At 31.1% G+C, this 13,650-nt stretch overlaps 1 protein-coding gene across 1 annotated transcript in view; it reads left to right on the top strand.

The window, feature by feature from the left end:
- nompC (no mechanoreceptor potential C) overlaps nucleotides 1-13,650 on the top strand; it is a 131,042-nt gene that overhangs the window by 86,067 nt on the left and 31,325 nt on the right. The window contains exons 3-4 of the mRNA XM_088240747.1: nucleotides 3,899-4,000; nucleotides 7,834-7,950. Coding sequence (XP_088096873.1) covers nucleotides 3,899-4,000; nucleotides 7,834-7,950 — 219 coding nt within the window. The remainder of the gene's footprint in view (nucleotides 1-3,898; nucleotides 4,001-7,833; nucleotides 7,951-13,650) is intronic.

Genomic DNA, 13,650 nt, shown 5'->3' with positions numbered 1-13,650 from the left:
ACGAATGAGATGGATTAGGAATGGATGCCACTAACCTGGTTCGTTCTTGATGGAATTGCGCTGGTCCGACTAGTCAATTGCAAGCGGCACCAACACTAGGACAGGCCCTCAATCTGGAGCTGAACACTAGTGGTTGTAGGAAACAAAGTCTATAATGCGGCACACGTTCAATAAAATAAACGCGCGATTCACTACACGAGATCTTAATGTGGCGGATGATCAAAGGATACTGAGGTGGGAAGTGAACAGTGGTTGTGGGTAAAAAGGATTTTAAAGTTGTGATACTATTTTAATGCATAGCCACATAATTCGCAACCACATTGTCGAAAGTTTTCTCACTATATGTAATATCTTGTTCCGAAGATGATTGTAATATGTATTTTTACTGTCAGCTATTGCCGTATCTATGAATAATTTTTAATATTTAGTTCGTTTTTTGACAATTTCAACACGTTTTGGTATAAAACTAATAATATTTTATGAATTCGCTTCTAACAAATGCTGTTGTGTTCAAGTGTGAACTGCAGCCAAATTTTCGTCTTGTCATAGCGTTTTGTCCTGCGCGGTCGAGGCTGGTTACGGAGCTGGGACAAGACAATATTGTCATATCTATTGTATTGTCTACATGTGAACGGCCCTTTGACATTAATTTAAGGGGGTATTCTAGTCTAGAAATATGTTTTTTTTTTGTTTTTGGACTTTTTTATTAAAAAAAAATATTTTTGGAGAAATAGCTACTTTAGTGACGCGACTACTTTTTTCGAGACTATTGTCATGATATCTCAAGTTTTTGAGAATCAATTTATTTGAAATTTGGTATGTGCCTTTTTTATACATTATATATGGCATCAACTAAAATTATTACAAAAATCATTTTTAGCTATTTTTCAAGAATTCGAAAAGGTGAAAAAATTGGTTAATGTTAGTCTTTTTTATTTCAGACAGCCGCTATTTTGCGAAAAAAAACTTTTTTAAAACTTTTTTAGAGTTTGGAAAGTTGCAGCATTTTTTAGAACTATTTTTTTTTAGTATTTAAATTACTAGGAGGGTTCCAATCATGACAATTAGGGCTCGCCATTTTTTCAGACCCCCAGCTTCATCAGCCTGTGACTTTTTTTATGTTTTCACGTGATTTTTTTATGTATTCTTTAAACATTAATAAATATCTTCTAAAAAAAATAGCTAGGAAAAATTTTGTTTGTTTTTTTTATTTTTATTGCTCCTGAAAAAATACCTTAATTTCATGTCTCTAGACTAGAAATACAAGAATTTTTTCAAATGCTATTGCTATTGTAGAAAATTAAAAAAATCACAATGCTAATATGAATTATTTCATCACTTTTTTTTTATTCAAACGTATCGAATAGTTGTTTCAATCCTCTTATTTACTTGAAAAAGCCATTTTAAAAACTACATAAACTGCTTATTACATAGGTCTCTTGTTAGTCGATATAGGTAATATATCAAATGCATATTATGAATCATAATTCCTAGGTTGGTACATGTTTTAAGTACTTAAGATTATTTTAACTGTAACTCAAAAGTACCTAATTAGCTTTGACCACTTTTTTATATAGCCAATTACTAAATTTTGCTGAGCGGGAGTGAGAAAAATATTGTGTAATATTAAAAGGGAAATTCGTTGAAAATAATCTTTTTCTGTGTTTTCATTACTAATATTAATATAATATCAGTTCAATTTTTGTAATTAATAAAGCTGATAACTTATTATTATTATTGTTTTATTTATTACATGTGTGTAATAAACAAATAAATACATATATTTTTATTGAAATTTGTTGCACCAGAGAAGGAAACATTTTTGAGATGTGAATATGGGAGTCTAGGCGTTTACAGGGCTTTTGACCCGTCATTGGCTGGTTAAGTGGCCCCTTTATACACTGTGTAACATTCACCATTCTGCCAATGTTTGAACATACACATTTCTTCAACTCTTACATCTGTTGACTTTTTGTGAAGTAAAAGTTTTTTTTTTCAAAAGAAATGCGGATGTTTAAACATAGGCAGAATGGTGAATGTTACACAGTGTGTAAAGTGGCCACTTAAACCAGCCAATAACAGTTCATAAGCCCTGTAAATGCCTAGACTCCCATATCCCCTTCTTAAAAATGTTTTCCCTCTCTGTTGCAACAAATTTAAATATGAACAACTCCCTAGGGAGAGCACAAATCCAGCCAGTCTGCAAGCATTTGGACATACTCAAAAAAATGTTGATATATATTTATGCTTATTATATTCCAAGCAGTTACATAAACTTAATCCGGGACAAAATAATTTACCTATACCTCCATCATACAATTTATTTATTTTTTTAAATGCATTAACATTTTTTAAACAATCGAGTTCTCTCCTACACCTCTTCCCCATAAATATAAATACGGATTTTTAAATTGGCTCTAGCTTTGTGAGCATATTTACTTTTCACTGTGTTGTAAAAATCTGTAATCAAATTAAATTAAAATAAAACACATTTAAAAAAAGTTTATTTGAAATATGATGTTCGCGTTTTTGTGATTTACCAAAGCAATTTTGAGGTTATTTTCAAAAGAATGTTTAAAAAATAATTTTAAACATTTAAATTTCCAATACTCTTTACACTTACAAATTATGACTTATCTGCACGTTATCACAAACTTGTGAATCTTTTTAAAAAAAGAGGACATTAATTGACCTCACTTCCCTTTATAAAATTATTTTAAAAAACTAGCTGAATCGTCCTAGCTCCTAAATAAAATGTAAATTTACTGTTCATCACGCACCTTGCAAAATCACCCAACCTTTTGATTACCTGATGTAAATATTAGCTATTGTAAGAATTCGTTTTTACATTGATCATAAAATTTTAAGAACTTTTTTAAGCATGTATATTGGATTTTATGTTTTCAAAAACAATATGTTGAAACCTTTTAACAAAATTCCAACTGTTTTTTTCTAATAAATACTTACCCTTTTTTAATTTACATTTAAAAAAAATAAAAATATTAGCGTTCCTATGATTTATCCAAATAATTTAATTTTGGTAGCTATTTTCAACTAGTTGTAAATAAATCACTTAAATAAAATGGAAATCAAGTTGGGATATAGTGGGATTCGAACCTCGGACCTCCGATCCGTGAGTCCGCAATACTATCCACGGGACTGCAACCCTTTTTTTTTACACCGAACATTACATTTAATTTTACTTTTTATACTGTTTTTTTTATATTACTTAACTGTAATTTTGTGCCACGTTTATTTTTTTAAAACTAATAATATAAGAAATCAAACACTGATTGGAGTCTACTGAACCCTTTATTTTATGTTTACAAATATAAAAACAACAATTTCGTGACAATTGTTTCGCCTTGTTAGGGCATTTTCAAACGAATGTGAAGATTAGATGGTTTTAATGTCCTTATATTGTTGTATAATTCAAGGTACTTAAATAAAAATAATATAATGAACATGTACATTAATCATAATTGTGGGGAAAACCAATAGTTAAGGGCTAGAGTAAGTGTTTAATTTCACAACTCTGAGCAGGTTTTTTTTTATACTTTTAACGTTGTTTTTTTTCCATAAAATATTATTATTGTAACTTTGAAGAAATTATAATCATGTTGAATTAATCACCTTTGGATTGTATTGAATAATATGAAAACTTCACTGGAATTGGGAATTTAGTTTTATTTTATATACCTTCCAGTTATCTCAATTGTGTAGTACTGTATGTTTTCTTTATATATTTTTAAAAATAATAGTTTAGGCTTCTTGTGTGATATAACTAGCCATTAATAAAGACTATGCTAGAAAATGCAATAAAGTTGTGAAAGAGCGTATATGTCATATAAAAGTGTTATTTAACGGAACTTATCTAATTGTTTGTTTTTTTCCACAGGATAACTACAATGCACTCCACATATCAGCCATGTACTCTCGTGAGGATGTAGTGAAGCTGCTTTTATCCAAAAAAGGAGTGGATCCATTTAGTCCTGGCGGGGTACGTATATCAAATATTAAGATAAATATATATTAAAAGTCAGGATACAAAATTCATAACACCATTCGTGGATCGAAATTATTGATGAATATAAAAAGTCTAACTTTTCCCTTGTCATAGGAAAAAAGCGCAGAGATGTTCCTAAAATAGATTACACCCCAAAGTTGATTGAGAATGGCAATAGTATGTAATAATCATTTGAAAGTAAACGTTTGAAAGAAGTTTTTTTTTAATAAAAATAACTTTACAAATGCTTGAAATAATCGTATTATGTAGCCATACATATTATAAGCAAAATGAATATTAAGACAACTCCCAAAAAAAGGGCTTCCGATCCTCCTACCTTACTCTTCTTCCAAACATTAGAAGACAAGAGTTGATAGAGGTATTATGTAACGAAAACAAAAAGCAGAGATATCTAGGATTCAATTTTTAAACACCGTTACAATAAAGAATTATCCCTTTTTTCAACATTTTTAAGTAATAAAGGTCTATGAAATACTGTCCAGTAATTTTGTAGCATAAGTTATTTTTTTTAATTTGTAATTTTGAATTCCCACAAAAACGGTGATTCCATTGGCCACGCCCCTAATTCGTCACGATTCATTTATTTTTTTAAAAGTTTTATTTATTTTAACAAATAAAATAACATACATAGTCGTATTTTTGTTCCTGCAAAGCCAAGGTTTGTTTGCGGGTTACATTATGCATATATATATATGTAAATATATATTTAATTTAAATTATAAAATGTTAGTACATAGCTTATTAATAAATGAAGAATATTGTAAATTTATGTGCACCCTTAGGTTTCAGTTGCTGTTTTTAATAAGTTTTCAATCATTTTTTTTAATGTATTTTGGTTTTTTCTTCACGATTTTCAACAGGTATTAAATTAAACAGTTTTGGTACTACACTCCCCATTGTTATATTTCCATAGTAGTTATTCTGTCGTGGAACCGTCAGCTGCTGTGCCGATACTTTTACTTTGGATTTAAAACTGTAATCTAGGAAATGATCTGTCACTATCTTATACTGACGCCGTTTGTTAATCGGCAAAACGTTAACCTAATCAAATAATATTGTATTATTGTCATTTGCCTCAACCTTTATTTTTACAGATACAATAGTTTTTAAACTTTGCTCTTGTAGGTTCAAGACGGAACATTTGTTCCTTACCATTAACATTTGTGTAGAACAATATCGCGAAACTTGACGTCACAACAACCAAGGCCAAACACGTCGCGTTTTTCTACGATCGTATTTTTATTGAATTTATTTTTTACATTTATGTATGAAAACATTTCTTTACAATATCCATATTGATTTTGCAAATATAATTGATTATTCTAAATCCATTTCATATATTTTTATCGGTATTTATAGTACGAGATATTTCCCTATTGTTGATAAAATAACACTATTCGCTCTCAAAATCGTTTTTTGCTACTTTTTGACGATCTAGTTGGCTTTGTGTGAAAAAGCAGTACATAAAATTTTCATTTTTAGTAAGAAAAGTACATTTTTTTAAATTTGCGACATAATGCCTTCATCCACTCATGTCTTCATTTGCCTATCACTTCCTTAGTCTGCTTCTTGGTCGCTTCCACTAAAATCCACTTAGTTGGGACCTTTGGTGCCAAACGTGGGGTATTTTCCGTACATGTCCCGCCCACCGCAGCCTTTGCGAATTTCAGATAGGTAAAATTGTCTCATCCTCTACGAAATTTTTTAGGTTTATGATTCATTTTTCTTTCACTCGTGTTATTGTTTTTTTTTCTTTAGTGTATATGCGTGTAGGTAAATTATAGAAGATTAAGTTATATTAGCACAATCGATATACTATATTGCATTAAATTTCTCAATTATTACATAATACATAGTTACATAGCTACCTTTTACGTTTTTTCAAACGATCACTAAATGGCACTCTTTAGATGTGAAATTAGTATTTAATTAATTTAATTGTAATTAATTTTAATTTATACATTTGTAATTGTTAAAATAGTGAGAGCTCTGATCAACTGAGTATTTTGTTTAAAGTAAGCGTTTAAAAAAAAACATTTTATCGAAAAATGGAAATCCGAATTAAAATGTAGAATGGTATACATCAAATTGTTTGCCCAAAGTCATTGTTGAAATTGGAAAAACAACCCAAAACGTCACAAATTCCTTCACCATGATAGTGTCAGCTCTCACATAGCGTGTCTAACAATAATTGAAAGATAAAAACATAGATTTAATATCTCATCGCCTGTATTCACATGATTTATCACCTAACGACATATTTGTACTCCCGAATGTCAAACAAAAAATGCATGAAGAACGATTTTCATCACGTCAAGAAGCTATTGAACTCATCCAAAACCATGTTGGATATGCTTCTTTCAGAGTGGAAAAACTATTTTGAAATTTGCTTCGAATGCATGCAAAAGTGCATAAAACTTAAAGGCGAATATTTTAAAAAGCAATAAAATTATTTTGTAACAGAAAAATCTGTCATTCATTGTTTTTCAAAAATAAATAATTGCAGCCCTGAAACAATAAACATAATACAAAGCAAACAAACAATCAACCAAACCGTTTCTCCGTAAGGATAGGCAGAGAGCATAGAATGCCACATTACTCTATCTTCTCATACAGATCTCGCTTGCTCAACATTCATGCACGCGCCCTGATTATTCCGACTTTTGACAGGTACATCTTTAAGTATTTGTTGGATTCCGTCATGCCATGTCTTCTCGTTCTTCCTCTATTTGCATCCATTAACATTCACATTGTAAATATTTTTAGCCGTTTTTTCGCTGTCCATTCGCTCTACATGTCCAAACCAACGCAGAGCTCCTTTCTCGATTTTGTCGATAATGCTTAATACTTACTTCCAAAAACAGTGTTTTCTTTTAAATTATCAAAGAATATAAAAAATACGGTTATTTTAATAATATCATTTTGTATTATGTATTTTGAGAATTTTTCACACCATGGACGAGAAAATTGCTGTTATTTCTTGAGAAATACTTGAGTTCTTAATATTTACTCAAATATTTCAATTTTCAGACCAATTCCTATTCCTAGTCGTAAATAACTTGTGATGGAAAAACGGAAATCGAGTTGTGGTATGGTGGGATTTCAACCAAGTACCTTTGACCCGTGAGTCCACTATACTACCACTGGATTATTTACTTTATTTCAATAAAAATACACATAACATGAGCATTTACACTTTGCGTGTTAATGTACGAAAAGGTGCAGAAAAAAAAAATCTAATTTATTTTGGTTATCCAATGACAAGATTTTGTCATTTTTTTAATGATAATTGAAAGTTAATTTTGTTAACACTTTGTATTCCGGAGCCGTGTAAACACGTAATTTTATGACCATGCGTCGTGTCCCGGTCCCCAATTTTCACGTGGTTTACCAGCTGTCTAAAAAAGTGCATTTTATTGACTTTTATGAGTACTTTTTTGCTGCTGGTAAACCACGTGAAAACACGGGACCGGGACACAATACATGGTTATTATAATCGCGTGTTTACACAACTCCAGGATACAAAGCACAAAAAAAGGAGTGAGGCCCTGTATATATGCGAACATTGCAATGCGCAATGTGGCTCTCCATAAAAGCAACTGTTGGCAAAACTATCATACAAAAATGACTAATTTAATTATTTCAAATAAATACGGGAGGTTTCAATTGATTTAATTTAGTATTTTCATAATTATGATACTTTTAAGAAACCCTTTACAAAGTATGAAATTTCACAAAAATGGGCCGGGCACAGGGTAAATTTTGTGTATTCGGCCGGTGCTAAAGTGTAAAATTTCGTTTTGCAGAGTCGACAACAGACTGCCGTGCATTTGGTGGCAAGTAGACAAACTGGTACTGCTACAAGTATCCTCAGAGCACTCCTGAACGCTGCGGGAAAGGACATCAGGACCAAGGCTGATGGAGTAAGTTAATATTGATGTACTCGTATATATTTATATAATGGTTGCTCCACGTACACATTTACAACTGTTTGAAAAAACTGAAAAGTGATGGAATCGAATGAAGATGATATTTAGTCTACATGCAAGAAAAGCGGTTTGGTGCTAATTATTTGTAAATCGAAGAAGATGGCTTTTAAAAAGTATGAAAGTATGGCTAAAAAATTAAACCAAATTGCTAGTAGAACTAGTTATTTTTTTGTTTTTTATTGTAAACGATTTATATTGTTTATTTTTTATATGTGTTAATGCGTATATGTGTGTATGTATGCATGCGTATATATAAGTAATTGTGCCTTACTTATTAGATTCCCTCATACCAAGAAATAACCATACCCGGATTTTACTATTTATACCCGATATAAGAAAATGATTACTTGTAAAAATGTTTACGGTCTAGAATAACTATACTAAGCTTATTCCATAGTTTGTTTTTGACCATGCCACATTTTTGCATACATTTATGAGCAGACTGCATGCGCATGTGCAGATACAAATACTAATACGTTATTGGTTATATCTGCGGATAATATGGATCTATTTTTCTGTACATGTTCGCAGTTCAGCAGCTATCTGTTTTCTATTCATTAATTTTTAACTTATATTTACAGTCTGCATTACGTTATGGGTTAAACAGCCCGTAAAGTAATAAATAATTCTATTTTTATTTTTATTGCAACAGAGAGGGAAACCATTAATGAGAAGGGCGTATGGAATTCTAGGCATTTACAGGGCTCATAACCTGTCATTGGCTGGTTTAAGTGGCCACTTTACACACCGTGTAACATTCACCATTCTGCCCATGTTTAAATATCCACATTTCCTCAACTCATCCATCTGTCGACTTTTGTGAAGTAAAGGAGCTGAAACCTTTATTATGTGGGTAAGATTCAGCCGGATGAATCTCACCCACATAATTTACTTCACAAAAGTCAACAGATGGAAGAGTTGAGAAAATGTGGATGTTTAAACATGGGCAGAATGGTGAATATTACACGGTGTGGAAATTGGCCACTTAAACCAGCCAATGACCTGTCATTGGCTGGTTTAAGTGGGTTTTTTGCAGGTTTTTTTACAGTCTGGCAGTTAAGTGGTTTTTTAAGGCAAATTGATTTCTATTTTCGTTAAATTAATTTGAATATGTATTATAATACATATTTTATGTATAAACACTGCAAATTATAACGAGAACTATCGTTAATATATCGACTAAATAAAAATTATCTGGATGTAATGTAAATTTCATGATCATTTTTACACTTATAAGCGGTATTTCAGTTTATAGATATGTGTATGACTTTATGCGAGGTCTGTAAGAAATAATTTTTACCATACCATCCTGGTTCTACTACTGTGGCTAATTAAGATTCTATGTAATTGTATACATACAATCGTGCTTACTGAATAAATCAGGCACTTACGCACAGGCTATGAGGGTATGCCTATGTGGGGTTTTTTTTCTTATCATTTATCGAGTCTTTTTTATGATACGTATGTCAATTTATGTAAAAGGAAAAAAACAATAAGTAAAAATAAAAAAGTGAATTGTGAATACTCTAAAATAAGTAATATAATGATGATTTCGATAAAAAATAATAATAATAAAACTACTTGGTTAAGTTTGACTTCGTTTAATTTGACCAACGAGTAGTTTTCCCATCTTAAGGATGGGTAAAGCTAGGGTTTCCTAGGACAGCGGTGCCCGTATCTTAACGGCCGTAGTAAACGGTGATGCGGTGGACAGCCGTCGTAGTGGTGACTAGAGAGTGGTTTTATTTTTTAATGGTGTTATCAACACCATTTTTATAGGAAACCACTCTCTAGTCACCGTTACGACGGCTGTCAACCGCATTAATGTTCACTACGGCCGTTAAAATACGGTCACCGCTGTCCTAGGAAACCCGAGCTTTAGCGATGGGTCGCGTTCGTGAGTCAAAAATAATGCTTAGCCTAGGAATTTTACCGATTTTTTAACTATGGAGTTTTATCAAGAAACAACTACAAGAAATATAAATATTATACAGGTAGAATAATTTGTGTATCTGGTAAGTATGTTTACTGGGGATGAAAATACGGAGAAAGATATTGAATAGAGGGTGAGTGCCGGGAACAGGGTGAACGGCGCACTAAAATCTAACTTGGCAAATTAATGTTTGTCGCAGAGGCGAAACCAGTAGTTCGCAACATAATCCTGGTACGTCCTAATAATAATAGTAATAACTGTAGTGAACAATAATTACGTAGCACACAGTATAAAATATAATAGAATAATTCAAACTAAACAATTTACAGTACTAACATCAAATATAAAAAAACAAAAAAGTAAAAAAGAAACATAACGTCTCTAAATAAAAGATAACAGAAAATCTCATGTTCTAAATATAAATATAACAAATTAAAGTTGGGACTTATTTAAGATAAAAAAAAGGGGTTAGTATTCAAATAGGTAATAATAAAAAGAACTCCAAATCTTTAATAAAAAACAAAAAAATCACCATTTGAACTTTGGCTCAATTACACTTTTGACAGAATACTCGTACATGCAACTGAATGTTTAGTTTCAAATGTTATCGAAATTTTTTACCCTGGTGGCGATTTTGAAAATAGATTGTAATGGCTAGTATGTAAACAATATAATAAACGAATCACTGAATAATAAACGCGTTTGAAATCATTTTTAAACACTGATTTTCGGTATGTAGCAGATCGTCTACATTGGACATTGCAGGGTCAATATAAAAAAAATGATCAAGATACAATGTGGTTGGTGAACCAACGCTGTTCCCTATGCACCATTAGGTGCGGAAAGGGAATGATGATGATGGTTTTCCGTATGTGTTGCTAATATTGTAAAAAATATAATAGTATTTCTTTATAAATTTATATTCCTCATTTAAAATGCAGTAACTTTATATAAATGATTTGTAGTCGGGTGCTTAGATTAGACAAGAACGTAAACACGAGTTCTGGTTTACATAGTATTATAAAATGATAGTCAAGAAAACAAATACTTTAAAAAAAACGGAAAAGAGAAAGACGAAAATTAAAGAAATAAAAAATAATGTGTTTAGAGATAATACGTGGAAATTTTGGTACATTTTAATACCTAGTCGGGTAGAATGCTATCACGCTATTTCACCAAAGTTTTCTTATAAACTAATTCGAAGGTTGCAAACTTTGTAAATGAAGATTATTACAGAATTATTACATATCAAAGCTTTAAATTCTAAACCGCACACTAATGGCGGAGAGTCAATAAGAACAAAGTTTTGAGCGGTTAATGCGGATTCTTGACTAGAAAGAAAAATAATAATAAATATTTCAGAGTTTCGTGCTCACAAAAGAAAATCGACTTAAGCCGGTATTTCACAGATCAGAAAACTAAACGAGATATTAATTTGTCAAAAATCTGACTAGTTACAACGAAAGCGCTCGCCCATTTTCCGAAACTGTTCGTAAATACATATACGAGTATATAATTTCGCATATTTACGCTGAATTTTTTAAAAACTAGAAAAAAAATATGTTTATTTATTCATATATACATTTCATATTTTACAAAACGGCACATAAAACACTCTGACAAATTCTTGTACTAGGAGTAGGCTTAGTATATGAAGGGTCGGCAAGCCAAAAATATTAGTATGCCTAATGTTGCAATCGCTTCCTAAATGGCCAAAATGACCGTAGAAACCGATTTGTTGCGGCGAATATGGTTATCGAATATATTTCCCATAAATAAAAATAAAATTTAAGAAATATAAAAACAGTTGTAGCCCGAAAGAGAATATATATATACAGTTTACGTTAATATAAAAATAAAATTAAAAATAAATACATATATGTGTGATTCCATGGAATTGCATAATATTTAGATTACTATCCTAAATAAATTTTCAGACTCCTTACTTCCAATGTATGTCATCTAATACTACTACTACCATCACGCCATTTCCCCGTAGGGGTAGGTAGAGAGAATAGACTGCCACACACGTCTATCCTGACATACATTTCTAGCTTCTTTCACATTCATACATCTTGTCATACATGCCCTTCGCTGACAGCTGATTTAACTCTTTGGCAGCGACATATGTATTGATATGTAAAAGAGTGCGTTTGTGTATATTTATATGCGAGAAAATATTCGGGTGTGTCTAAGCATGTACATAATTAAAAAGCAAGTGGGAGTGTAATAACTTTACCATCAACGACTGTGACCAATATACGCTGCATTTGGTGAACCAATGCAGTGCCCCATGGTGATGATGATGATGATGATACAACGTTATATTTTGTAATAAAAAAATATCAACAAATTATAACAGAGATTAAGAACATTTCAGTGAAGGGAATATGGAAGTCTAGGCATTTACAGGGCTTATGATCTGTCACGGGCTGGTTTGAGTGGCTACTTAAGACACTGGGTAACATTCACCATTTTGATTGTTTTTGAACATCCATACTTCTTCAATTCTTCCTTCGGTTGATTTTATTGAAGTAAAAGAGCTAAAACCTTTATTGTTGTGAAGAGGTTCACCTGATTGGATTATTTCACAAACTAGGCATCGCCTGAAAACGATTTGCAATTTTTAAACTTATTCTTGAACCAGTTGGTTTTATTTCAACATTTTGAGTTTGTACAACATGCTCAATGCTTTGAAGGTAATTTTATTGATATGCTATTGTAAAAGTAGTTTCGTGTCTAAAACAATCCCAAGATCTTTAATTTCGTGCTTTCTCATTAGTACACTATTGTTTAGTTTGTTATCAAAATAAAAGGCTAAATAGGCTTCTTTGTTAAAAAGTGCCCACTACAAAGAGATTATAAACTTAAATAAATCCCAATTCAAGAAAAAACATCTCGCTTGAACATGATTTTTATATGACTTTTGAAAATTACCAAGACGGCATGGTAAACGATCTGTATTTATCTACTGAGTAATTACTGAACTGGCTCATTTAACGTCTCGATACTTACACCGAGGAAGATAGTAAAACAGATGGAAAAAATTAAATAACAAATTTATTTTTTTATAGTGGCAACATATTTTATTTATTTATTTTATTAATGTTTATATCATTTTACATCTTGATGCTCTTATATTCCAATATGGCAGAATATAACCACATTATCTGTGCATCTAGGCGTTCGTTTTCAAAACTGACAGTTATGTCAGAATTGAATTCGACTTCAAAATTTACTTCTTTTTATGTCACATTTTTATTGGACTTTTAAGAAAAAATGTAATAGTGAAAAGAAAAATTGCTCGGTGGAATAAAATTTTTGTCACGTTTATTTATTCTTTATTTTCGTACTAAATACTTTAGCGGACTTATTGTTAAAAGCAATATCTTCCAGCCAACCAAACTGGTCAAAAAAAGAGTTTGTCAAAAATTTGTGCTAAAAAACGAAAAAATATCCATTAAAAAAAACGAATTAATTCAAAATAGCATGTTTTTTAATTGATAGATAAGGCTTGCACATATTAACTTTTAAAAAGTACATTATGTTATAGGTTGAGGAATGTGGAATCAGATAATGAGTTTGGAAGGAGAGAGAAAGAGAAATCAAGGAAAGAAAAGGGATAAAAATATATACTAAAAAATAACGGTAAAATACTTTTTAAAATACTTAATAATACTTTTAATGCGTAGCTATGCGTA

Source organism: Micrasema longulum, unplaced genomic scaffold, assembly GCF_059751315.1.
Source record: "Micrasema longulum isolate JH-2025_06_02 unplaced genomic scaffold, ASM5975131v1 h1tg002578l, whole genome shotgun sequence".
Lineage (NCBI taxonomy): Eukaryota > Metazoa > Arthropoda > Insecta > Trichoptera > Brachycentridae > Micrasema > Micrasema longulum.
The sequence above is the reverse complement of the archived record's forward strand: the minus strand, read 5'-3'. Positions and strand labels throughout refer to the sequence as shown.